This window comes from Dromiciops gliroides, chromosome X (assembly GCF_019393635.1).
Source record: "Dromiciops gliroides isolate mDroGli1 chromosome X, mDroGli1.pri, whole genome shotgun sequence".
Classification (NCBI taxonomy): Eukaryota; Metazoa; Chordata; class Mammalia; order Microbiotheria; family Microbiotheriidae; genus Dromiciops; species Dromiciops gliroides.
In genome coordinates this window covers 10,851,238-10,874,948 of record NC_057867.1, presented here as the reverse complement: position 1 = coordinate 10,874,948, position 23,711 = coordinate 10,851,238, and the positions used below count along the sequence as shown (strand labels likewise).

The 23,711-nt window shown below is 42.0% G+C and overlaps 1 protein-coding gene across 1 annotated transcript in view; it reads left to right on the top strand.

Annotated features, from left to right (window-relative positions):
* Nucleotides 1-23,711, top strand: part of CENPI (centromere protein I) — a 54,958-nt gene that overhangs the window by 11,999 nt on the left and 19,248 nt on the right. Inside the window, exons 6-14 of the mRNA XM_043974793.1 lie at nt 15,581-15,629; nt 15,881-15,927; nt 17,229-17,318; nt 17,668-17,796; nt 18,020-18,196; nt 18,293-18,413; nt 18,683-18,774; nt 21,031-21,148; nt 21,244-21,308. Of these exons, the coding sequence (XP_043830728.1) occupies nt 15,581-15,629; nt 15,881-15,927; nt 17,229-17,318; nt 17,668-17,796; nt 18,020-18,196; nt 18,293-18,413; nt 18,683-18,774; nt 21,031-21,148; nt 21,244-21,308 (888 nt within the window). The remainder of the gene's footprint in view (nt 1-15,580; nt 15,630-15,880; nt 15,928-17,228; nt 17,319-17,667; nt 17,797-18,019; nt 18,197-18,292; nt 18,414-18,682; nt 18,775-21,030; nt 21,149-21,243; nt 21,309-23,711) is intronic.

Sequence of the window (23,711 nt, the reverse complement as noted above, 5' to 3'; positions counted from 1 at the left end):
GTAGTTGGTCATTGCATTAATCAGAGTGATTGAGTTTTTCAGAGTTGTTTGTATTGATTGTTTCTGTTATTGCATAAATTATTCTTCTGGTTCTGCTCACTTCACACTACATTAGTTCATACAGGTCTTCCCAGGTTTCTCTAAAACTGCCCTCTTCCACATTTCTTAGGCATAATAGTATTCTGTTATATTCATATACCATGATTTGTTTTAGCCATTTCCAATAGCTGCCCACCCTCTTAGTTTGTAGTTCTTTTGACACTATAAAAACAACCGCTATAAATAATTTGTACATATGGATCTGTCTTTATTTTATGTCTTTTGTGTAGAGGCCTAGTATTGACATGTCTGTGTCAAAGGATATGTAAAACTTAGTAATTTGGGGGACATAGTTCCATATTGCTTTCCAGAATGACTGAACCAGTTCACAGCTCGTTCCATCAGCAGTGCTTTATTTAGCATGCCTGTTTTCCCAAAGCTGTGCCAGAATTTGTCATTTTCCTTTTTTTGGTCATTGTTGCCAATCAGATGGGTGTGAGGTAGAACTTCAGGATTGCTTTAATTACTAGTAGTTTGGAGCATTTTTTCATATTGCTGTAGATAGCTTGGACTGACTCCCTTGAGAACTGCCTGTTCATATGATTTCACCTTTTACCAACTGGGGAATAATGAATTTTATTCTTATAAATTGGAATCCATTCCTTATATATCTTGGAAATTATCACAGAAATTTGTTAAAGATTTCCCCCAGTCACCGCTTTTCTTTATGATTTGAAATGCATTGGCTTTGTGTGAAAACTTTTTAAATTTTATGTCAATCAAAATTGTCCATTTTATCTTCTGTGATCCTTTGGTCATAAATTCTTCCCCATCCATACCCAAAGAATAATTTCTTCTCTGTTCCTCTAAGTTGTTTATGATGTGAACTTTTGTATGTAAGTCATGTATCCATTCAGAGTTTATATATGGTGTGAGGTGTTGATTTAACCCTAATTTCTCCCCAATTACTTTATGGTTTTCCCAGCAGCTTTTGTCAGATTGTAAGTATTTACCCTAGTAATTGGGATCTTTTGGGTTGATCAAACACTGTGCTGCTATGCTGATTTTGCTTCTGTATGTTGTTTAACTAATCTGTTCCACTGATTGGCCTCTCAATTTTTTAACCAGTATGAAATTGTTTGGGTGATTTCTGCTTTGTAGCATGCTTTGAGATCTGGTACCCATTTTCCCCTCCTTTTTTCATTATTTCCCTTAAAATTCTTCACCTTTTGTTCCTCTAGATGAATTTTGTTATTATTTTTCTAGCTTTTAAAAGGAATGGTTCCCAAAAGGGTGGTTTGGGGACCTCATGGGGTTCACATAAGATTAAAACTATTTTCACTAAGATGTTTTCATTTCTAGCATGGTAAATATCAATAACTATAACCCACATAACTAAAGTCTCTTGGGGGAGGTCCTCAGTATTTAAGAGTGCAAAGGTGTCCTGAGACCAAAAGGTTTAAAAACTGCTGTTATAAAATAATACTTTGGGAGTTTGATCGCCATAATGTTGAATAAGTAATTTAGGGACTATTACTGTTTTTATTGCTTTGGAGCAATTTCTCTTCCTCCAATTATTTAGGCCTATCTTTTATTTCTCTAAAGAGTGTTTTATAGTGGTAATCATAAGTTCCTGTGTGCCTTGGTAGATACTTGTTTGGTCATTTCCATCGAGAGTTAGAACTCTCCGTGACTCCATTTGGGGTTTTCTTGGCAGAGATACTGCAGTGGTTTGCCATTTCCTTCTCCAGCTCATTTTATAGATGAGGAAATTAAGGCAAACAGGGTTAGCTGATTTGAACTAAAGAGGAATCTATCTTCCTGACTCCTGGCCTGGCACTCTGTGCACTATGGTGCCACCTAGCTGTCCTTGGTAGACCCTCCAACTATTTTATGTCTTAATCTGTATTCATTTATCGAAATAGTTCAGTAATTTTGAATGGAATGGAATTCCTCTTTATTTCTCTTCTGGGTTTTGTTGGTAATATACAGAAATGCCAATAATTTATGTGGATTTACTTTATATTCTGCAACTTTTCTGAATTTATTGTTTCAGTTAAATTTTTAGTTGACTCTTTAGGAGTCTCAAGATAGACCATCATATCATCTGCAGAAAGTGATAGTTTTGTTTCCTCTTTGCTTGTGTTTATTCCTTCTTTTAGCTAGCATTTCTAGCTATTTTAAAGCATATTTATAATGAGCAGTACTAATGAGAATGAGTATATTTACCACTGATCTTATTGGAAAGGCTTCTTACCTCATTTACACATGTTTGCTCTTGGTTTTATTTAGATACTGCTTAGTATGTTAAAGAAAAGCCTTTATTTTTATTTATTTATTTATTTTGGGTGAGGCAATTGGGGTTAAGTGTCTGAGGCCAAATTTGAACTCAGGTCCTCCTGAATCCAGGGCTGGTGCTCTATCCACTGCACCATGTAGCTGGCCCCCCCCCCCCCCCGGCCATGTTTATATTTGTATTTCTAAAACAGTTTGGAAAATTCTGTTCTTCTTTTGCAAATAATAATAGCTTAGCATTTATATAATGCTTATTCTGTGCTGGGCACTGTGCTAAGTGCTTTATATACCCATTTGATTGTCGCAGCAACCCTGGGAGGTAGGTGCTATTATCCCCATTTTGAGGAAACTGAGGCAAATAAGTAATTTGTCCAAGGTCACAGAACTAGTATCACAGAACTAGTAAGTGTCTGAGTCTGGATTTGGATTTGAGTTTTCCTGACTCCAGGTCCTGAACTCTATCTAGTGTACTATCTAGCTGCCTAATAACTTCAAGTAGTTTACTTAATATTAGAATTAATTATTAGTTCAATGTTTTATAGAATTTGCTTAAAAATCTATCTGGTCCTGGAAATTTTTTCTTTAAGAATTCATGACTTGGTGGCAGCTAGGTGGCGCAGTGAATAAAGCATGGGCCCTGAATTCAGGAGGACCTGAGTTCAAATCCAGCCTCAGACACTTGACACTTACTAGTTGTGTGACCCTGGGCAAGTCACTTAACCCTTATTGCCCCACCCCCACCTCCCAAAAAAGAGTTCATGACATGTTCAACTTATTTTCCTGTTATTGGGTTATTTAAATAATCTATATCTTCTGTTTGGGTGTTTTTATTTATAACTATTCACCCATTTTTTCTAAGTCATGATGGGGTTAGATTTTAATTAATTAGGCAAAGTAATTTCTGATATTTTCCTTTATTTTTTCAACTATTCTGACTTCTTTTTCATTTTTGATTCAGTAATTTTGTTTTCTTCTCTTTTAATCAAAGTAACTATTTTTTTTTCCTTTCAAAAAACCAGTTACTAGTTGTCTTTATCAGTTGAGTGGAATTTTTTTTGCTTTCAGTTTGGTTAATATCTGTGATTTTCAGAATTTTTGTCTTAGGGTTTTATTAGAAGGTTTTGGCTTATCGCTTTTCTAGTTTTGTATTTGCTTGCCCAGTTCATTGATTTGTTATTTCTCTCCCTTTTTTTTTGATGAAGACTTTAAAAAGATAAACATTTTTTAAATTAAGGATTGCTTTAGCTACATTTCCATAAAGTATGGTATATTGTCTGACTGTTCTTATTTTCTTTGATGAAATTTTCTATTTTTTCTGACTTGTTCTTTAAACCACCAATTCTTTAAGATTTAGTTATTTAGATTAATTTTAAATTAATTTTAAATGACTTATTCTCTCACAATCATTATTTTTATTTATTTATTTTGCAGGGCAATGAGGGTTAAGTGACTTGCCCAGGGTCACACAGCTAGTAAGTGTCAAGTGTCTGAGGCTGGATTTGAACTCGGGTCCTCCTGAATCCAGGGCCACTGCTTTATCCATTGCACCACCTAGCTGCCCCCTAGATTCCAATTAATTTAAAATTCTTTTTTAAAGGCCCTTTATTGAATATAATATTTATTTTATTGTCATCAGTAAAGAATGTTTAATATTTTTCCTTTTTTTGCATTTGTTTATGAGGTTTTTGTGCCATGGTAGGTGGTCAGTCTTATTATACTAGGGATGGCTAAGAAATTTGTGAAATCCTTTCTCTTCTCATTTAGTAATTCCTCAAGCTCAATCATCTTTAATTTTTCTAAAATTCTACTCAAGTCTACTTTTTTTCTTTGTTCCCCCCCCCCCAGGGCAATGAGGGTTAAGTGACTCACCCAGGGTCACACAGCTAGTAAGTATCAAGTGTCTGAGGCTGGATTTGAACTCAGGTACTCCTGAATCCAGGGCCAGCACTTTATCCACTGCGCCACCTAGCTGCCCTACTTTTTTTCTTATTTTCATTTTAGTTAGTTTTGGAGTTTTGGTTTGGTGGTGTTGTTGTTTTTTTCTTGGTCTGAAAGGATACATTGAAATACCTTACTATTGGTTTACATATGCTAACTCATTGAAATACCTTACTATTGGTTTTACTCTCTTATTTCTCCATGCAATTTGACTAAATTTTCTTTTAAGTATGCTGTGCTGTTTAGTGTACCTATTGTAAATATTTATATCAATTTCTTAGCTATGATGCCTTTATTCATTATATAGTCTCCCTAATTATCTCTTTTTATCATGTATATTTCTACTGTTGCTATACCTGATTTTTGGAATTCTCTTGAAGCATTTTATATTCAACTCTAGCCCTTCTTTATACCTCCCTGTGAGTCATCATGTTTTAAGGGTGTTTCCTGTAAATAGCATATGATTGGATTCTGTTTTCCAATCCATCTTGCCTTCTAGATGAGTCTATACTATTCACATTTGTGGTTTTGATTGTTACTTGTGTATTTCCTTCCATTCTGTCCAGAAAATGATGGTGCTGCGGGTGAGCATAGAGCTCACCTAACACACACGACTTATGAATTTATCATCTATTTCTTGTTCAGTTGCCCTTCTTCTCAACCACGAGTTTTTACTCTTTTTTTTCCCCTTTTCATTCTTCCCTTCACATTCTGCCCTCCACTGTGAATTTTGAGCTGAGAATATGATTCTGTTGACAAAAACGTGGAACCCAGGACAGAAAAATCATTTTGGAATTATGATGAAATTTCGTTTGGGGTGACTGGGGCATAGACATATCCCTTTGGAATCTTCTGCTGCATTTGCTGTTAGTGTGTCGCTGGTTATTCCTGCATATCTTCTTTTTGGACCAGAGCATTGATTCTATGTGTAGGCCACTCAGCTCAGAATTATGGAACATGTCCTTTGACCATTTCCCTATTGAGGAAGGACTGGCAGGCTTTTTCTGCAGCCCTGGACTGGCTGGAGGAATTTGCAGCTGGTTCTCTTTAGTTGTTTTTTTTTTTTAATCGTCATTCACTCTAGTGAATGTTTAGAGCTTTATGTGGCCTGTCTGCTAGGAATCTTGGGTCCTCACATGTTGCTGGTGCTGTCATATGATTTCTGTATATGATTACCACCGACATCTGTGTTTGGAGCTGCTATGTGTTGTGTCTTGTCTCCCACATTAGAATTACATTCAGCAAGCATGATGGGACAGTGGAGAGAGTATGAACTTGGAGGCTTCAACACTTATTAGCTGTGTGCCTCTGGGCAAATCTCTTAATCTCTCTGTGCCTCAGTTTCCTCATCTGTATAATACTACAGTATAGTACCTATCTCCCGGAGTTATAAGCCTCAGAAGAGTTAGCATAGGTAAAGTATTGTGCAAGCCTTAAAGTGTTATATTAATGCTCATTGTTACTATTATGAAACATGTGTAAAAATGGAGTACATAATTATATGCTATAGACCACATAATAGTTTCACACAGTTGATAATGCGTAATGTCTCGAAGCCCAGTTGTAGGCTGTAATCACATGCAGAGATCTTAGGATAGCAGCAGCACATGGAAGACCCTGGAAAGCCCAGACTGTTTCCTTATCTCTGTAGCCTCAGCTTCTAGCTGGTACAGAGGTGCTGAAATGATGCTGGGTTGTGTGTGGTAATTACTGGCCATGTAAGTCAGATGTATGAACATAATGCATGCTTATCTTGAAAATGGGCATCATAGTGCCTATAGCACCAGTAGGTACAAGTGTACAGAATGATTGCAATTCCGTACAAAGCACATATTTACTACCCTACAGGCCCCAGAGACCTAACATCAGCTCTGCGCCTCCCCTCCCCCTGGTTATCTTTGGACCCTAGGCTGCCACCTCCTCCCCCTCCTCCTCCCCTCTCCCTTCTTTTTTGCTGGGCAATGAGGATTAAGTGACTTGCCCAGAGTCATGTGTCTGAGGCCGGATTTGAACTTGGGTCCTCCTGAATCCAGGGGCGGTGCTCTATCCACTGCACCACCTAGCTGCCCCCCTACTCTTCTTCTAATTCTGAATTTGTTGATAATCCAGGCCAACAGTTCTCAATGTTGGACCCCCAGGGGGTCCCTAGGACCAAAACTACTTCATAATTAATACTAAGATGTTTTAATTTCTAATATGCTAAATGCAGAGAAACCCCACATAAACAAAAGCTCTTTGAGGAAATCCTCAATAATTTTTTTTTTTTTAGTGAGGCAGTTGGAGTTAAGTGACTTGCCCAGGGTCACACAGCTAGTAAATGTTAAGTGTCTGAGGCCAGATTTGAACTCAGGTACTCCTGACTCCAGGGCCGGTGCTCTATCCACTGCGCCATCTAGCTGCCCCTAATAATTTTTAAGAGTATAAAGAAGCCCTGAGACCAAAAAGTATGAGAAACACTGCTACTGGCTAATTCTCCACATTATTAAGCCTCCATTGAGGCAGCTAGATGACTCAGTGGATAGAGCACTGGACCTGAGTTTCAAGCCAACCTCAGACACTTACTAGCTTTGTAACCTTGGACAAGTCACTTCACATCTGTCTGCCTCAGTTTCTTCAAATGTAAAATGGAGATTATTATAGCACTTACCTCCCAGGGTTGTTGTGAGGATCAAGTGAGATAATATTTGTAAAGCACTTAGCATGGTGCCTTGCATGTAAGAGACATTAATAAATGTTCTTTCTTTCTTCCTTCTACTGGTGGGCCCACAGTGCCCATATTGAACTCCCACATGGCCCAGTCTGCTTATTGCTTTCTCCACCGCCCCGCCGAGGCTGACTCTGTGGGTTGCCTTTGCCCCCTGGGCCATATATAACAAGCTCATCCATGCCTGTTCTGTCACCATAGCTAGTACAGCCAATCCATTGCTTCTCAAGAATGCCTGAGAGACTCAGAATGGGGAGCATGGGAGGAGATGGCATTTGATTCATATCGTGCTGCTTGTTTGAAAGTTCCTTGATACCACTGTGCTTTCTATTTGCAGTAGATTGTTCAACAAGAACTATAGTATGTTGTTGTTCAGTCATTTCAGTCATGTCTGACTCTTTGTGACCCCATTTGGGGTTTTCTTGGCAAAGATACTGAAGTGGTTTGGCATTTCCTTCTCCAGCTCATTTAACAGATGAGGAAACTGAGGCAGACATGGTTAAGTGACAGCCCAGGATCACACAGCTAGGAAGAATCTGAGGCCAGATTTGAACTCAGAAAGATGAGTCTTTCTGACTCCAGGCCACTGTGCCACCTAGCTGCCCACTATAGTATGAGATACTGTGGGAAATAACTATTCTGTAAAGGAAAGACATTTGTTGGGACCCAGAGTTAATGGTTTTAAGTAGATATTGACCTTTGCCTGCTTTGAATCTAGACTTTGATTGAAGGGGATTCACATTTGAGGGGGACCTAGATATTGCATGCAAACAGAATTGAGATGTGCTTCTTTTCTTCTTCCAACCATTCTTTGTTCCTAGTTTTGTCCTCTGGGGCCAAGCAGAACATACGGCAGCCCTTCACATTCTTGAAGACAGCTTTCCTGTTGCTTCCTAAGTCTTGTCTTCTCTAGGGTAAATATCTCCATTTCTTTCCAACCATCCTCATGTGGCATGAACTCCAGGCCCTTCAGCATCCTGGTAGCCTTTCTAAGTCAGTGTTCCCTGGCTTATCATGGTCCTTCAGGAACTCTGGGCATGTTCTGATGAGGACAACAGAGCTGGCACGCATATCTTTTTAATGGATCAGCTATTCTGTCACCCTGTTGGTGCACATTGAATTTGCAGCCCATTAAAAGTCAAGCCAGGCGCAGCTAGATGGCGCAGTGGATAGGGCACCGGCCCTGGAGTCAGGAGTACCTGAGTTCAAATCCGGCCTCAGACACTTAACACTTGCTAGCTGTGTGACCCTGGGCAAGTCACTTAACCCCAATTGCCTCACTAAAAAAAAAAAAGTCAAGCCAGATTTTGTCATTCCACCCCCCCCAAATGTCATGCCCACTTATGTTTTCCCTACCCTGTCCTTGGTATTGTTGATTTTTAAACCCAAATATAGGATACTCCATTGATACCAGTTCAATTTTATGTCATTACTTTGTCGAGATCTTTTTTTAATATTGATTGGCTAGTATTGTCTTGGCTTTCTGTCATCTTTAGATCTTGTAAGCAGGCCTCTTTCTTTCCTTCCTCCCTTCTTTCCTCCTTTCTCTCCCTCCCTCCCTCCCTCCCTCCCTCCCTCCCTCTCTCCCTTCCTTCCTTCCTTCCTTCCTTCCTTCCTTCCTTCCTTCCTTCCTTCCTTCCTTCCTTCCTTCCTTCCTTCCTTCCTTCCTTCCTTCCTTCCTTCCTTCCTTCCTTCCTCTGCAGTGTAATTTATTTCCTACACTAGTGGTTAGAGTTGCCTTCTTGGTGCCATGTACAAATGAGATTGTCATAGAGTAGGAGCCTTTACATATGTAAGGGATGCAGTAGGGGACCCATGGCCATGCTCCAGCCTGAAGGATGGCAGACTTCCTTAAAAAGGGCAGGTTTACACTTTTGGGTCTTTTTCCCAGAGATCATAAAAAAGGGGAAAGGACCCACATGTACAAAAATATTTATAGCTGCTCTTTACGTGGTGGCAAGGAATTGGAAGTTGAGGGGATGCCCATCAATTGGGGAATGGCTGGACAAGTTGTGGTATATGAATACAATAGAATACTATTGTGCTGTAAGAAACGATGAGCAGGAGGAGTTCAGAGAAACCTGGAGGGTCTTGCGTGGGCTGATGATGAGTGAGATGACCAGAACTAGAAGAACATTGTACACAGTATCATCAACATTGAGTGTTGATCTACTGTGATGGACTATATTCTTCTCACCAATGCAATGGTACAGAAGAGTTCCAGGGAACTCATGATAGAAGAGGATCTCCAAATCCAGGAAAAAAAAAAAAGAACTGTGGAGTATAGATGCTGAATGAACCATACTATTTCTTTTGTTTTGGGTGCTGTTGTTCTATTTTGAGGTTTTTCGTCATTGCTCTGATTTTTCTCTTATAACATGATGCAGAAATATGTTTAATGTTATTGTGTGTGTGTGTGTGTGTGTGTGTGTGTATGTGTGTGTGTATACACACTCCTATATAGGATTACCTGCTGTCTAGGGGAGGGGGGAGGGAGGGAGAAAAATCTGAAATTGGAAAGCTTGTATAAACAAAAGTTGAGAACTGTCTTTACACGTAATGGGAAAAAAAAAATACTTTATTAATTTAAAAAAAGGGGGGCAGGTTTATATCAGCCCCACACAGCTAGGTATAGAGCACCCTCCTCCCTTAAAAGGATCTACATGCCTGTCAAAAGAGGGAGGGGAGGGGCAGCTAGGTGGCGCAGTGGATAGAGCACTGGCCCTGGATTCAGGAGGACCTGAGTTCAAATCCGGCCTCAGACACTTGACACTTACTAGCTGTGTGACCCTGGGCAAGTCACTTAACCCCAATTGCCTCACTAAAAAAAAAATTTTTTTTAAAGAGGGAGGGGACATGCTGGTGTTTAGGATGTAGTGCTAGGCAGCTCTGCAAGTGACACTGCTGAGATGAGATTGATGGTGCCTCAGGAGACTTCCAGACCAAGAGGCCCTCAAAGAACACTCCCCCAACACACCATACAGCAGTTTATGATCTGGAACCTTGAACTGGTCTCTTGCATAGTTGAATATGGTTCCCTACTTTGCCCTCTACCATTGCAATCATCCATCTCTTTCTGCTTTTTGGCTGACCATATGTTTTGCTGAATACCATTTAAAATGGATTTCAAATGAATAGGACCAAATTGTACCCACTTAAGAGGTATTTGTGAACATAGGCTAGGATGGGATAGAAAATTACCTCTGATGCTTTTTCCTCATCATTTACTAGGACAGTTATTAGGGGTTTTTTGAACGAGTGTTCATGTACCATTTCTCAGAAAATAATTTTCTATAATTTCTCATGTCTCCATTTACGCAAAAATTGTGCCCTGCCTCCTCACAGCCTACCCTGCCAGCCAGCATTGTCTGGCTGTTTCCTGCTGTGTTTCAGACCCAGGCTTCTTATGTACTAGGTTGGGCCTGGGCTGCCTGGGAGAATGCTGGCCCAGTCTTCTGTTGATGGGCCCCGGGGCTCCTAGCTGCTCTGGCCTTATCTCCCTCCACCAATGCAGATCACAACTCTTCTATAAATTTAGTTAGTCTTTGAGAATTGTTGAGACCAAAAACTTGATCACTTTTCAACCTGATCATTTTGTCTGTATTTAGCTAGGCTGGACCTCAGAGAGTAGTCTGACTCTAGTCCTTCACTAGGCCCCTCCTTCAAGTCTTTTCTACCTGGTAGGACCTGCCACAGCTGTGCTTCATTGGCACAGGCCTTAAAACCTAGAGTTGCTTAGAGTTGCTTTTATACCAGTAAAGCTCCATAGGACTTGCATAAAGCTTTAAGGAAATATGCTGTAAACATTGAGGCCTGTTGCTGACCACTGGGAAGAACTGAAGAGACCTGGCTTCTGACAAAAATAGGAAAGCGGTGGTGGGGGAAGAGTTTTGTTGGGAAGATTCTAAGTTTGAGACATTGAGTTTGAAGTGCCTGGACCTTTCCCCTGGAATCCTCTTTCTTTGCTGCTTTTATCGCATTATTTATTGTTGATGTGTCACTTTCTGGCCATTCATGACTGACTTGTGCTATGATCTGAGCACGGCTTCTCTGTGTAGGCGTAGAGCCCAAATCAGTTGGGGTTTTTTGCCCCTCTTATACGTAAAAGGGTTCATGAAACTGCTGTGCTTTTCTAGCAATCTGAGGAGAGTGACACGGTTTTATTCCTGGTGGTACGGTTTGACTATGACAACCTTAAGGGCTTCTTCTCAGTTGCTTTGCAGCTAGTTGCTTGGGTGGAGTGGATGACCACTTTAAAAATGATTTTTAATTGATTTAAGAGGAAAATTAGTTTCAGATAAAATTGAAGTTCTCTTGTTTCATTTCTTGCAGGTTTTCTTGTAGTCAGGATATTTTTTTCACTGAAGCTCTACTTGGAATTTTTATAAAGTTATTACTCTCTTCTTGTGGGCATATCCCTTGGACTTCTCTCAGTCCAATTTATTTCTTCATTGCGTTTGGTGATTTCTTCTGTTTACGCATATCTCACAGCCTCAGTTTCTGAATTAGAGGTTGGTGCTTAAGTCTAAATTGAACCCCCATGTTCATGGATGGTGATCCTGAGTCAGAGGTGCTGGCACACCATCTGCAAGAATGGTCTGGCCTCTTCTGGTGTGGTTCAGGCAGAACTATTTGACATGAAAATCTTAAGGGCTTCTTTTCAGCTTGTTTGAGGTTGGTCACATGCTTCATGGACTAGATCGCCACTTTTTTTTTTTTAAACAATGCTTTCTCCCTGCCCCCCCCCAAAAAAAAATCAGTTGCATCTAATTTGGGTTGCAGTCCAACTTTTCAGTGTTTCAGCTGTGATAGTTAACAGTTCCATACTTGGGCAAATATTTAGTTCCTAAATTCATATCCTGTTAGGAAAGGCATTTCAGTCCTTCACAGATGAGATACTAAGATACTGTTTGGCAATTCTCCCCGAAGCCCTGCACATATATTTCTAAGTGAGAGCTTAATTATATACTTTTAGTCATGTCAGATGTATATAATGGGTAGAAGCTGTTTAGGAAGTGGCAAGATTTCACAGAAAGAACTATTATATTTCACATAAAATTTGTTTGGCTTGGTTAAAAATGAACGATATTAAGGAGATAACTGAATTGAAATGTATGTCCAAATTCAGACCATTTAAAATTATGTCTAAAGTCTCAGAACTGATTTACAAGTTCAGAGGTGGTGGTGAATAAGAAATACCAAGTACTTGCTAGCACAATTACTGATCAAGCATTTAATCAGAGTCTGCTGTTTGCTAGGCACCATGCTAGGTCCTGAGGATACAAAGAAAAGAGTCCCTGCTCTCAGGAAACTTCCATTGTAAGTGAGGGGACAAGCTACAGATATGGGTTAGCCTTGGAGAGAAAGGCACCAGCTTGGGGCGGGGGGGGGGGGGGGGGGGGCAGGACCAGGGAAGGCTTTATGCAGAAAAAAAGAAGCTTGAGCTACATCTTGAACAAAACCAAGGATTCCAAAAGGTAGAAATGAGGAGAGCTGGAGGAAATGCCAGGAGATAGAGTGTTGTGTGAGGGACTGCAAGAAGACCCCAAAGGAAGACACCAGTCGCCCGCTATGTTCCAAGCACTGTGCTGAGCCCTCTACAAACAGGCTTTCATTTTCTACTCACAACAGTCTGATGACTAGGAGCTATTAATATCCCCATTTACAAACAGAGGTTAAGTGACTTGTCCCTGATCACATAACTAGTTAAGTGTCTTCTGCTGCCAAGTTATCTACTGTGCTACCTAGCTTAATCTTTGTCTAAAATGTAGAGTTCTTGCAGGGGAGTTATGTGGAAGAAGGCTGGAACAGTAAGACAAAGCCAGGGTTTTGGTTTTTGTTTGTTTGTTGTTGTTTTTACAGGGCAATGAGAGTTAAGTGACTTGCCTGGGGTCACAAAGCTAGTAAGTGTCAAGGGTCTGAGGTCGGATTTGAACTCAGGTCCTCCTGAATCCAGGGCCCGTGCTTTATCTACTGTGCCACCTAGCTGCCCCTAAAGCCAGGTTATAAAGAATCTCAAATGCCAGGTAGTAGTTTATAGTTGATCATCCTGTATATAATACTCTGAAGAGGGTTATAGCATGGGTAAAGGCACTTTGGCAGCTATGGGGAGGATGGATTGGAGAAAGGAGAGCTCTGAGGCATAGAGACTAATGAGAGGCTACTTCAGCAGCTCAGGTGAGAGGTGATAATGACCTCTGGGTGAGAGGAAAGAACGGGTTGCATATGAAAGTTGGGGTAGTGGTGCAAGTGAGAAGATGGCACAGCAACAGCAGGTCAGGTATGTGGGCTTGTGCAAGTAGGGGTCATGGATGACGCCATGGTTGAGAGGCTTGGTGGCTGGGAGGGAGAATGGCGGTGTTCTCAACAATAATAGGAGAAGGATTAGGGAGAACATCTTGTTGTATTTGAGATGCCTGTGAGACAGCCGGTTCACATCATCCAATAGGTAGTTGGTGTTGTGGGATAAGAACTCAGGGAGAGACGAGGATGGGATGGATGTATGGCTCAGGGAATCAACGGCCCAGATGTCATTTGAGACCACATGAGCTGATATGGTAGAGTTACGTATTAGAGTGTAGAGAGAGAAAAGAACCCAGGAAGGCACCTTGGGAAATATCCCCAGTGAGGGGCGGTAGGAAGAGAAGTGGGAGAGAGCAGTGGTATGGGAACCCACTGAGGAGAGAACATCTATTCTATGTTCTAGATATCTATGCTATGAGGACTAAGAAAAGGAGATAATGTGTGGCAATTAAGTACTCTTTAGTAACTCTAGAGAAAGCAGTTTCAGTCGAGTGATGTAAGAAGCTGAGAAGAGAATGAGAAGAAAAGGAGTGGTAGAGAAAAGAAAACTATAAGACAGTAGCTAGGAGGGGTTGGTAGGATCTATAGTATTTGAAGGCTGGGAGAAACTTGGTTGTGCTTGTAGACAAAAGAAAAGAACCTGTAGTTAGGAAGAGATGTAAGATTAGAAAGAGAGCAGGAATGACTGTGGAGCCATCTGCTGGAGAAGATAGGATGGAAAGGGGCCAGGCAGAAGGGTTGGCCTTGGAGAGAAGGGTTCTGTTGTCATCAGAGAGAGGAGATAATTGGGGGTGACATTAAGGAGTAGTGAGATGGGAAGAAGAGAGATGTCCTGGTAAATGGCCTAGGTTTTCTCAGTAAAGTATGAGGTGAGGTCCTCAGCTGAGCAGATAGGAGGAGGCTTGATAGAAGAGGCTTATAAACCTCATAATGTAACAGTTATGTTGCTAAACTTCTATTGTGCAAAGCAGAATTGAGTCATTTGTCATTACTGTGCTCATTTCTTAGCCCCCCACCCTGCGTGCCCCCTGCCTATTTGAAGCCTCTTCACCATGTGAACATTGCACTTGTCAGAGAGCTTTTCCATTTGACTTTTTAAGCTGTTGACTTTTTTCTCATGTCTTTCCTGCATCACCCTCATTTCTTTCCATTTTTTCCTCTACCTCTCTAACTTTATCTTCAAAGTCCTTTTTGAGCACCTCTATGGCCTGAGACCAATAAATATTTTTCTTGGAAGCTTTGGATATAGGGGCCCTGATGTTGACATCTTCCTCTGAGGGTGCGCCTCGATCTTCCTTGTCACTAAAGAAACTTTCTATGGTTCTCACCTTTCTCTCTCTGCTCATCTTGCCTTTTTTTTTTTTACTAGACTTTTAGCTCCTTAAAGTGGGGCACTATTTCCAGGCTGCAGTATCCCAAGCTTCAGGAGGTCCCAGGTGGTATGATTTAAGGAGGATCAGGTTCTTCACTCACCCGGCCTGTTTCCTGGTCCATAGATGACCCCAGACCAACTTGCTAATCAACCAGCTTTGTGTATTGTGGTTGTCAGCTCTGACGAGCTTGTGTCCCTCCCCCACCTGGGCCATTGCTATTCAAGCCTACCTCCTGGTTCCCAGCAGGGGTGAAAAATCCAAGTTCTGCCTCAGCACCAGCATAGACCCCTGTAGTCTCCCCCCTGCCAAGGGCTCAGCCCACTCACCAGACTGTGAGCTTAGTTCCAGACGACACTGGTGCTTCAGCTGATTCAGAGGCTCTGGGGATCTCCTTCTCTGGTGAGGCCTTCCTGGGACTGGATCTGTGTCAGGGTGACTGTGGGGTTGGGTTCCGCTCCTGTATCAGCACAGCAGCTCCCTCCTTCTGACCTTCCAAGCTGTCCTTGGTTAGAAGATGATTTCAGCACATTCTTCTGTGAGTTTTGCTGCTCCAGGAATTGTCCTATGGCGGTATTTGGAGGTTTTTTGGAGCGATTGTGTGATGAGTTCAAGAACTCACTGCCTTTTCTCCACCATTTTGGAACATTGCACTTGAAATGGAGTTAGATCATTACCCAGGTGGTGGAGATGGATTATACATCAGGTTATGATGCAGCTCTTGGCTTGCCCAACTGCCATCCCTCATTCTTCTTCTGTGACTGCCCATGGGAAACATCCCCAGCCCTCCCCACTTCTGATATGCAGATCACACCCACCATGCACCTCTCCCTTTTCCTTCAGGAAATTATCTTATTCAGGGAGTTTAAAGGCTCAGGTAGAACATGACTGTGGGGTTCAATCACCTTTTATTCTTGCTCTTTCTTCACAGGCTTCTTATGTCTGTAACTTACTGTATCTGCTGACCAAGAAGGAGAACGGTGAGCATCCTTAGTCCACATGTTACTTCTTGGCTGTTGCTTCGTTGCCAGAGCTTCTGATGGTGATTTCTTGGTGCTTTTTGTCTGGGGGGCGTAACTGACCATTATAGTCCTCTATGCATGGCCTGATTTGTAGGAAGAGGTGGAATGAACTGAGTCCCATAGAGAATTGATTGAATGCTTGCTTATATTTTGATTTTAGTCTTATCCCACAATGCCTGATGCATTTTCGCTTCTTTTGCTTTTTCTAGTCAAACCCTTTCGTGTGAGGAAATTGCTTGAACTCCAGTCCAGGGTGGTGAGTAGACTCAAGGATAGCCAGTGAAATATTAGGTGAGGAAAACCTTAGTCATGTGATGGCATGTTTTAAAAAATAACAAATGAAGGGGGCAGCTAGGTTGGCACAGTGGCTAAAGCACCGGCCCTGGATTCAGGAGGACCTGAGTTCAAATCCAGCCTTAGACACTTGACACTTAATAGCTGTGTGACCCTGGGCAAGTCACTTAACCCTCATTGCCCCAATAAAATAAAATAAAATAAAAAATATATATGTATATGTCAAATGAGCAGAAAGTTCCTGGGTACCAGCTCTAAAGAGTAAGTATTACTGGGGCAGCTAGGTGGCGCAGTGGATAGAGCACCGGCCCTGCAGTCAGGAGTACCTGGGTTCAAATCCAGCCTCAGACACTTAACACTTACTAGCTGTGTGACCCTGGGCAAGTCACTTAACCCCAATTGCCTCACTAAAAAAAAAAAAAGAGTCTTTCCCAGGGTCACACAGCTAGTAAGTGTTAAGTGTCTGAGGCCAGATTTGAACCCAGGTACTCCTGACTCCAGGGCCGGTGCTCCACCTAGCTGCCCCACTACTAAATTCTTAATCCATGAAAACTGCTTTAGCCCAAGAGACAATACCATTTGCACATGAACATTTTTACAGTGCTTGAATTATAAAAGTTACTGTGGCAGAGGGCATAAACTATTTCCAGATCTGCACATGAGGACTTCAACAACAAATACAGGATGTCCCCAAAGGCCTAGTGTAATAGCTCAAACCGAACTTAGCAACTACCATGTGCCAGGCATGGTGCTAGGCGTTAGATCATGAGCTCTTTGAGGGCAGGGACTGTCTTTTGCTTCTTTTTGTATCCTTAGCTCTTAGCATGGTGCCTGACACATAGTAGGTATTTAGTAAATGTTTATTGACTAAGTGCTAGTGATGGTGGTGCCAGTCACAGGGATGGCTTCCAGTTGTTGGTAGGGAGAATGGACAGAAGAGGGAGGTAGACAAGGAGGAAAGGATGTAGTAAATAAGTCTATGCACTAAACATGGTTGAAATACCATTAACAGTTGCCTCAGTTCTACAAGTTGCACACTCTGGGCTTAGGTGGGGGTGGGGGGGAGGGGGGAGGAGTTTCTCTAAACCTCATGTTGGACATTCTTTGTTTTCTTCTTTCACCTTCAGCTGGGGAGCAGTGTTAACACTTTCTTGGCTTGTGCTGTCTTTGGGGCCACTTTGTGTTGGAGTTTTCTCTTATTTCCGCCATCCTTTTCAGGTTCTCTTACTGGGTACAGAATTTAAAAGTCTTTTTACATTGCAGGGGATGCAGCCTTATCTCCAGGTCTTGCTGTCATTGTATAAATCCTATTGCCCCAACTTGATTACCATTTCTTTGCCACCAAAAAGGAAGGTAAGGAATTGAAGGAATGTTCTGTCTGTACTGAGGTTGAGATCAGTGTTCTTTGGATACTGGAATGATCAAAATGTACTTTAATAGTATTGGAATTCTGTATTTTTAAAGAAGCGTTTGGAGATTTATAAATTTATAAGATTCAATTGAGAGGAGTCTTAATTACTTAGCAGGGAAAATACTTATGTTATAGAAAATAGGGGCAGAAAAAAATGTTCTTCAGGAGATTTATAGGAGCTTAGGAAGTTTCATAATTATTGGATTTCAATTTGGGTAGGGTTTTAGGATCTGTGCTACTCTGCCTCCTAGATTTGTTGGCCACAAACTTAACAGGTTTCTTAATTTACAGTTCTACTTTAAGAGTACAGATAGCATCTGGCAGGCAGCTGTCTATATTGTGAAACAAAGAAATGGGTTTTGCCCATTACCATCTGTGACACCAACTATTGATGCAGCTGATAGCCACCTTCAACAAAAGGTAAGTGTCTACAACCCCAGGGATATGCATCTTTCTTTCTAAACAGCCTCATCCCAATCCTTCAGATGATAAGACTTTTTTAAAAGGTTTTTCAATCTGATATTTCATCAAAGCCACGTAAGAGACCATGGACTAAGCCACTTTCATCCTGGGTTTTGTGTTTTCAAGACTGGGCCTGATCAAACTCAGTGAAAGGATAATGGGTTGTTGTCTTTCTGCTCAGAAATGGAATTCTGGCGGCTTCATACCAAAGCCCACCTCCAGTCACATCTTCAAGGAAGAGCAGGATGAGGAAAATGACTTAGCTAGCATGGAAGTGATGTTTAGTGGTCAGAAATCCTTTCCCTTAGAGAAGCTCCATACATTCTCCCAGCTCTTGGAGAACATCCAGAACATTGAGGTGAGTGACTAGGCTCCTCCCGGCCCAGCACTTTGGCTGTCCTCTTGTCCCCAGAGCCCCTCCATTTTCACAGACTTCACTGGATTTTGCTTGCAGCTTCCATCCCAGATGTGCTCAGTGCTCAACAGCGTTCCATTACTACACTATCTGAACTGTGTCCAAGATGAGACCATCTGGCTGAGGCTTTATTACTGGATGGGTCAAGAGTTAAAAGAAGGTAAGAAAAAAAAAGTCTAGAACCCTGAAAAAGAGGGAGCTAGCCAGGACCTGCTTCCCAGATGGCTCTTCTCCTGACGCGTGACCAGTTACTGGAGTTTTTGCTCTAAAGAGAAGCCCTATGCGTAGTGCCAGCTGAGCTGCACCAGACAGGAACCTGTGCTACCTTGGACTGTTTGTGCTGGGGCACTGAGCATGTGTAGTTGAGCTTGTCCTTTGGGGAGCTTTCCTTCTGTAGCCAGAGGCTTCATTTGTGATCTTCTGTTCTAGGATGTCCTTGGTTCAAGGGCAATAACTACTCATCTAAAGAAGAGTTCAAGAAGTTTCTGGACGTAATCATCAGCGCACAGTGTTTCTTACAGGTGAGAACTGACTTCTTTCTGGGGCTTCCAGCTCTTCTAGGTGTTCATTGGGTTTCCATGACACCCTTTGAGTTCTGTGACACCTTTATATACAGAGTAAATATTTGTGTGGAATTTGTTACTGTAGGGTTTTCTTAAGCCAGATGACTGACTATTCTAGACAGTAATTTAATTGTGTGTGTGTGTGTGTGTGTGTGTATGTGTGCACGTGCACGCATGTGTAATGTATGTGTGGATTTTTATTTCATATGTTCAAATACTTTGGATTAAAATAATGATCAGTGTTGTGGGAATAAACATTAAAAATTATCTGTGTAACTAACACAGACTTGTTTGTCAGTAGAGGAATCATATATGTCCTTAGCATCAGTATAGTACTTTCTCTTTTTAAAACACTGTCTAGGTTTTTAATAATAAAAAAAGGAGCTATTTACTCAACCTAAAAAAAAATATGTGATTTGTTGTAATTGCACCTGGATGGGTCTAATTAGAAGATTTTTTTCAAAGAGTTGGCCTTTCTTACTATACTATAAAGTATGGTTGGGTAGGACAGCTAGGTGGTACTGCAGTGGCTATGATGCTGAGCCTGGAGTTGGGAAGACTCACCTTCTTGAGTTCAGATCCCGCCTCAGCCACTTAATAACTGTGTGACCCTGGGAAAGTCACTTAACCCAGTTGGCCTCCATTTCCTCATCTGTAAAATGAGCTGGAGAAGCAAAGCACTCCAGTATCTCTGCCAAGAAAACCCCAAAAGGGGTCACAGAAGAGTTGGACACGACTGAAAATGACTAAACAACAGCACAAAGGGTTTGGTAAAGGAATTGTGGAAGCAAGACATTCAGTCAGCAAACACATAAGTGTTTTGGGGCCAAGTGGCATTGTGCCCTAGCAGATAGAGAGCTGTCCTTGAAGCCAGGAAGACAGAGGTTTGAGGCCTGCCTCGGGCACATAGTGGCCATGTGACCCTGGGCAAGTCACTTAACTTCTCCACAATCCAGGAAGCTCTGTAGAGCTTGACATTGCAGAGAAAGTGGGGACTTGCACTGGGAAAGAGGGAGTTTCTTCACCAGGGCATTCTCTACATGCAGGAAATCCTAGTTACAATCCTGATCTTTTTCTTCCTGGGGCTTTGGGGACAAACAAGTCCTGCTTTATCCCTGGGCGGTTGGGGTTGTCACAGTATACTAGACCTGGAGTCAGGAAGACCCGAGTTCAAATAGGGCTCAGATATGTACGATCTGGACAACAAAGCCAATACAAGGTGGAGGGTCACTGGAAGTTGGGGTGTGCTGATAGGTTACCTAAGAGCACCTGTTCTAGGTATGGAGGCTCTTGGGAACATTTTGTCTGCAGGTGAAGTTACTGTCTAGGAACTTGAAAGGACTAACTTTGGAAATGTTCTCTAATTAAGGCTCTTCACTAGAGGTAATCCAGACTGGCCTCTTCCTCTTCCAGTTGATTTGAATTAGGGAAATGTGCTGTGGCCTTCTAGTGTTTCACAACAGCTTTGGGGTTCCCCATGGGCAACTCTAAACAAAGCCCATGGGCCAGTAATGCTGAATGCATGAAGTCATTTATGATAGGCTCATAAAATGTCAGAGTTGCAAGGGACTCTAATAGCCAGCTGGTCCAAGCAATCCATGAGAGGATAGATGCGTGGTAGGCCACCAGGATCCACTGTCTGGGAGGCATCACAGTAGGCCAGGGAGTGAGCTCATCACTTGGTGTGTAATTACGGGGCCAAGCTCACTACAAAGGTAAGGCAGGATTTCTTGGCCAAAAAGTTTTCTCATAAAATTAGCGCTAAGTAAAGACAAACAGACATAATGAGTCAAATCTTGAATAAAACTCCTAATGTTAAATAAATATGACTAAACAAAGGAGTGAAGCTGTCCTTCCTGACTGGCCAAATCCAGCCAAAATGCTGCCACATTCAGCTTGTTCCTTTTCTCATAAAGCAGAACTATCTTCTTCAGGGTGAGTGTTTTGGGCCGTTCCCATCCTGCTTTGCCAGGCTCCTTCCAGCTCTTGCCAGGTTTTCCCTCCTTTTTTTTTTTTTTTTGCAGGGCAGTGAAGGTTAAGTGACTTGCCCAGGGTCACACAGCTAGTAAGCATCAAATGCCTGAGGTCAGATTTGAACTCACGTCCTCATGAATCTACTGCACCACCTCGCTGCCCCAGGTTTTCCTTTTTAAACTGCTGGCTAGTTAGCATTTGGCTGGTCAAAGAGGTTCTGACCTTTGATTGTGTTTGCAGGAGGGCTTTCCTTCCAGCGAGGTGTTCCTGTATAAGTGTCTTCCTCTATGGGATGGCATCTCTTGTCGAACAGAATACCTGCAGCTTCTCAGCTGGATTCCCCTGATTAATTTCTCTGGTATGTAACAAGCAAATAGGGAGTTCCTTTTAGGAAATAAATGCCCAGTGAGATTTACAGAAAGGTGACTGACCCTTTGCATGCTTTTTCTTTAGAAATCAAGCCATTTCTCTGTGACTCCTTGACACAACTCTTCTTTACATCCTCCATGTATTCTAAGGTAAAATAATGAACTTTTCTATGTTGGGTTATTGCCAGTCACATGGGCTTCCAAGCTGAGGCTACCTCGCAATATAGATGATGCCTGTTTGAGAAAGAGAGGGAGAGAGAGAGAAATAAAGCAGCTTTAGCCATCAGTAAGCAGTGCTTGAGCACCTCCTCTACACCGCCCCTATGCTAGGCACAAAAACAGAGGAAACTTCTATGGCTTAAGCAAGTACAAAAGCAGTGCAGAGGGTGGTGGGGAATAGCGCACTTGGAACAAAGACCAACAATCAAATATACTCATTAAAGAATATAATCTTGGGGGCAGCCAGGTGGCGCCGTGGATAAAACACCAGCCCTGGATTCAGGAAGACCTAAGTTCAAATCTGGCTTCAGACACTTGACCTTGGGCAAGTCACTTAACCCCCTGTTGCCCCACCAAAAAAAAAAAAAGAATATAATCTTAAATTACGAACCTTTATTACTGAACATACCAGAGCTAAAGAAATAAACAGAAAATAAACAAAAAATGCTTTGCTCATTATCCTCTTCCAAGTCTCCTTGAGGTTATATCACCCTTGGCTTTTTCTTTTAAAAAACAATTCCTCCCACACAACCCCTCCCCCTCACCCCCCACCCCACCCCCCAAAAAAGTCCCCACTGACAACCTTTATTGGAAACCCACTGGCTCTTACTTTTCTAGGCATGTCATTACACAACATCTGGCAATACTTTTCCAAAGCAGTTATCATCTGATCGTACCTGAGAGAGATCTTTGCCGTCCTGCCTGATGCTGTGCTAACCACCTAGATGTGGCATTAATGTGGCATTCATTCAAATGCTAGCTATTACTTTACCTTTTTACGTAGGCCCAGCCTCAGAGAACCCAGGATCACCTCTGCGCTGTAAAGAGGCATTTGGAGGATCCCAGTGGAGGCATAAGAATTGTCTTCCCCATTTGGTCAATAAGGAAACTGAGGTTCAGAGGTGGTGACGGATCAGCAGTCACCAGTTGGGTGGCAGAAGTGGCTTTCAAGCCCAGATCCTCCAACTCCCATTTATTCAGTGTTTTTTGAACAACACCATCTTGCTTTCTCATGGATTTGGAAAGTAGACAAGGAGTCAGAATTTCAGGATCGGATTTCCCCATTATCATTCAAATCATAGCCATGAGAGAAAAATACATATTTAGAAATTTCTAGATTGTTAAGTAATCACTTCACATGAGAGTTCATGCTCTTTTCTCACCTAGAAAATAAACCTCGGGCAGCTAGGTGGTACAATGAATAAAGCACCGGCCCTGGATTCAGGAGGACCTGAATTCAAATCCGGCCTCAGACACTTGACACTTAATAGCTGTGTGACCCTGGGCAAGTCACTTAACCCTCATTGCCCTGCAAAAACAAAAGAAAGAAAGAAAGAAAAAGGAAAAAAACAAACAAAACAAAAAAAACAGAAAATAGGGGCAGCTAGGTGGTGCAGTGGATAAAGCACCGGCCCTGAATTCAGGAGGACCTGAGTTCAAATCCAGCCTCAGACACTTGACACTTACTAGCTGTGTGACCCTGGGCAAGTCACTTAACCCTCATTACCCTGCAAAAACAACAACAACAAAAAAAACACCTCTCAACCTATTAGGGGGGCAGCTAGGTGGTGCAGTGGATAGAGCACTGTCCCTGGATTCAGGAGGACCTGAGTTCAAATCCGGCCTTAGACACTTGACACTTAACTAGCTGTGTGACCTTGGGCAAGTCACTTAACCCCGATTGCCTCACCAAAAAAACAAAAAACAAACTTGGCCCCTCTCAGGTACAATTGCATCCATACTGTTTCTTTATATGTGGCTATTTTGCAAGTGCCCAAACCTTAATTTGTCCTCACAAAGGGTCTCTGGGATAGGCAGCTGGCATAGCGCAACACCAGGCTTGGAGCCAGGAAACCTGTGGGTCAGATCCTGCCTCTGAAGCTTACAGGCTGTGTGAGCAGGGACAAACCATTTAATCTCTGGTCCTCTGACAACTCCTTCGAACCTACCTATTAAAGCAGAGTGAGGTTGTGATCTGCTTTGGGGGAGGGCATTCCCACAATGTCAAAAACAACAGCAAAGCCCACTATCCTTCTTATTTCCCATATCCATATACTGTGGATTCATTCCTGAGAATTGAAACCACTTTCTATTTCCTGTTGCCAAAATCTTACCATCATCATCTAAAATTTAAACTGAATTTTTCATAGGGATGGACCCTACACTTTTAATGACTAGATGACATTTCTACATAAATCCACATACAAATTTTCACATGATAATTCCCCAATAGGTAGGTTCAAGGGAGTTATCAAAGGACCTGAGATTAAATGATTTGTCCCCAGTCACACACACAGGCGAGATCTGACCCATGGTTTCTCTGGCTCCAAGCCT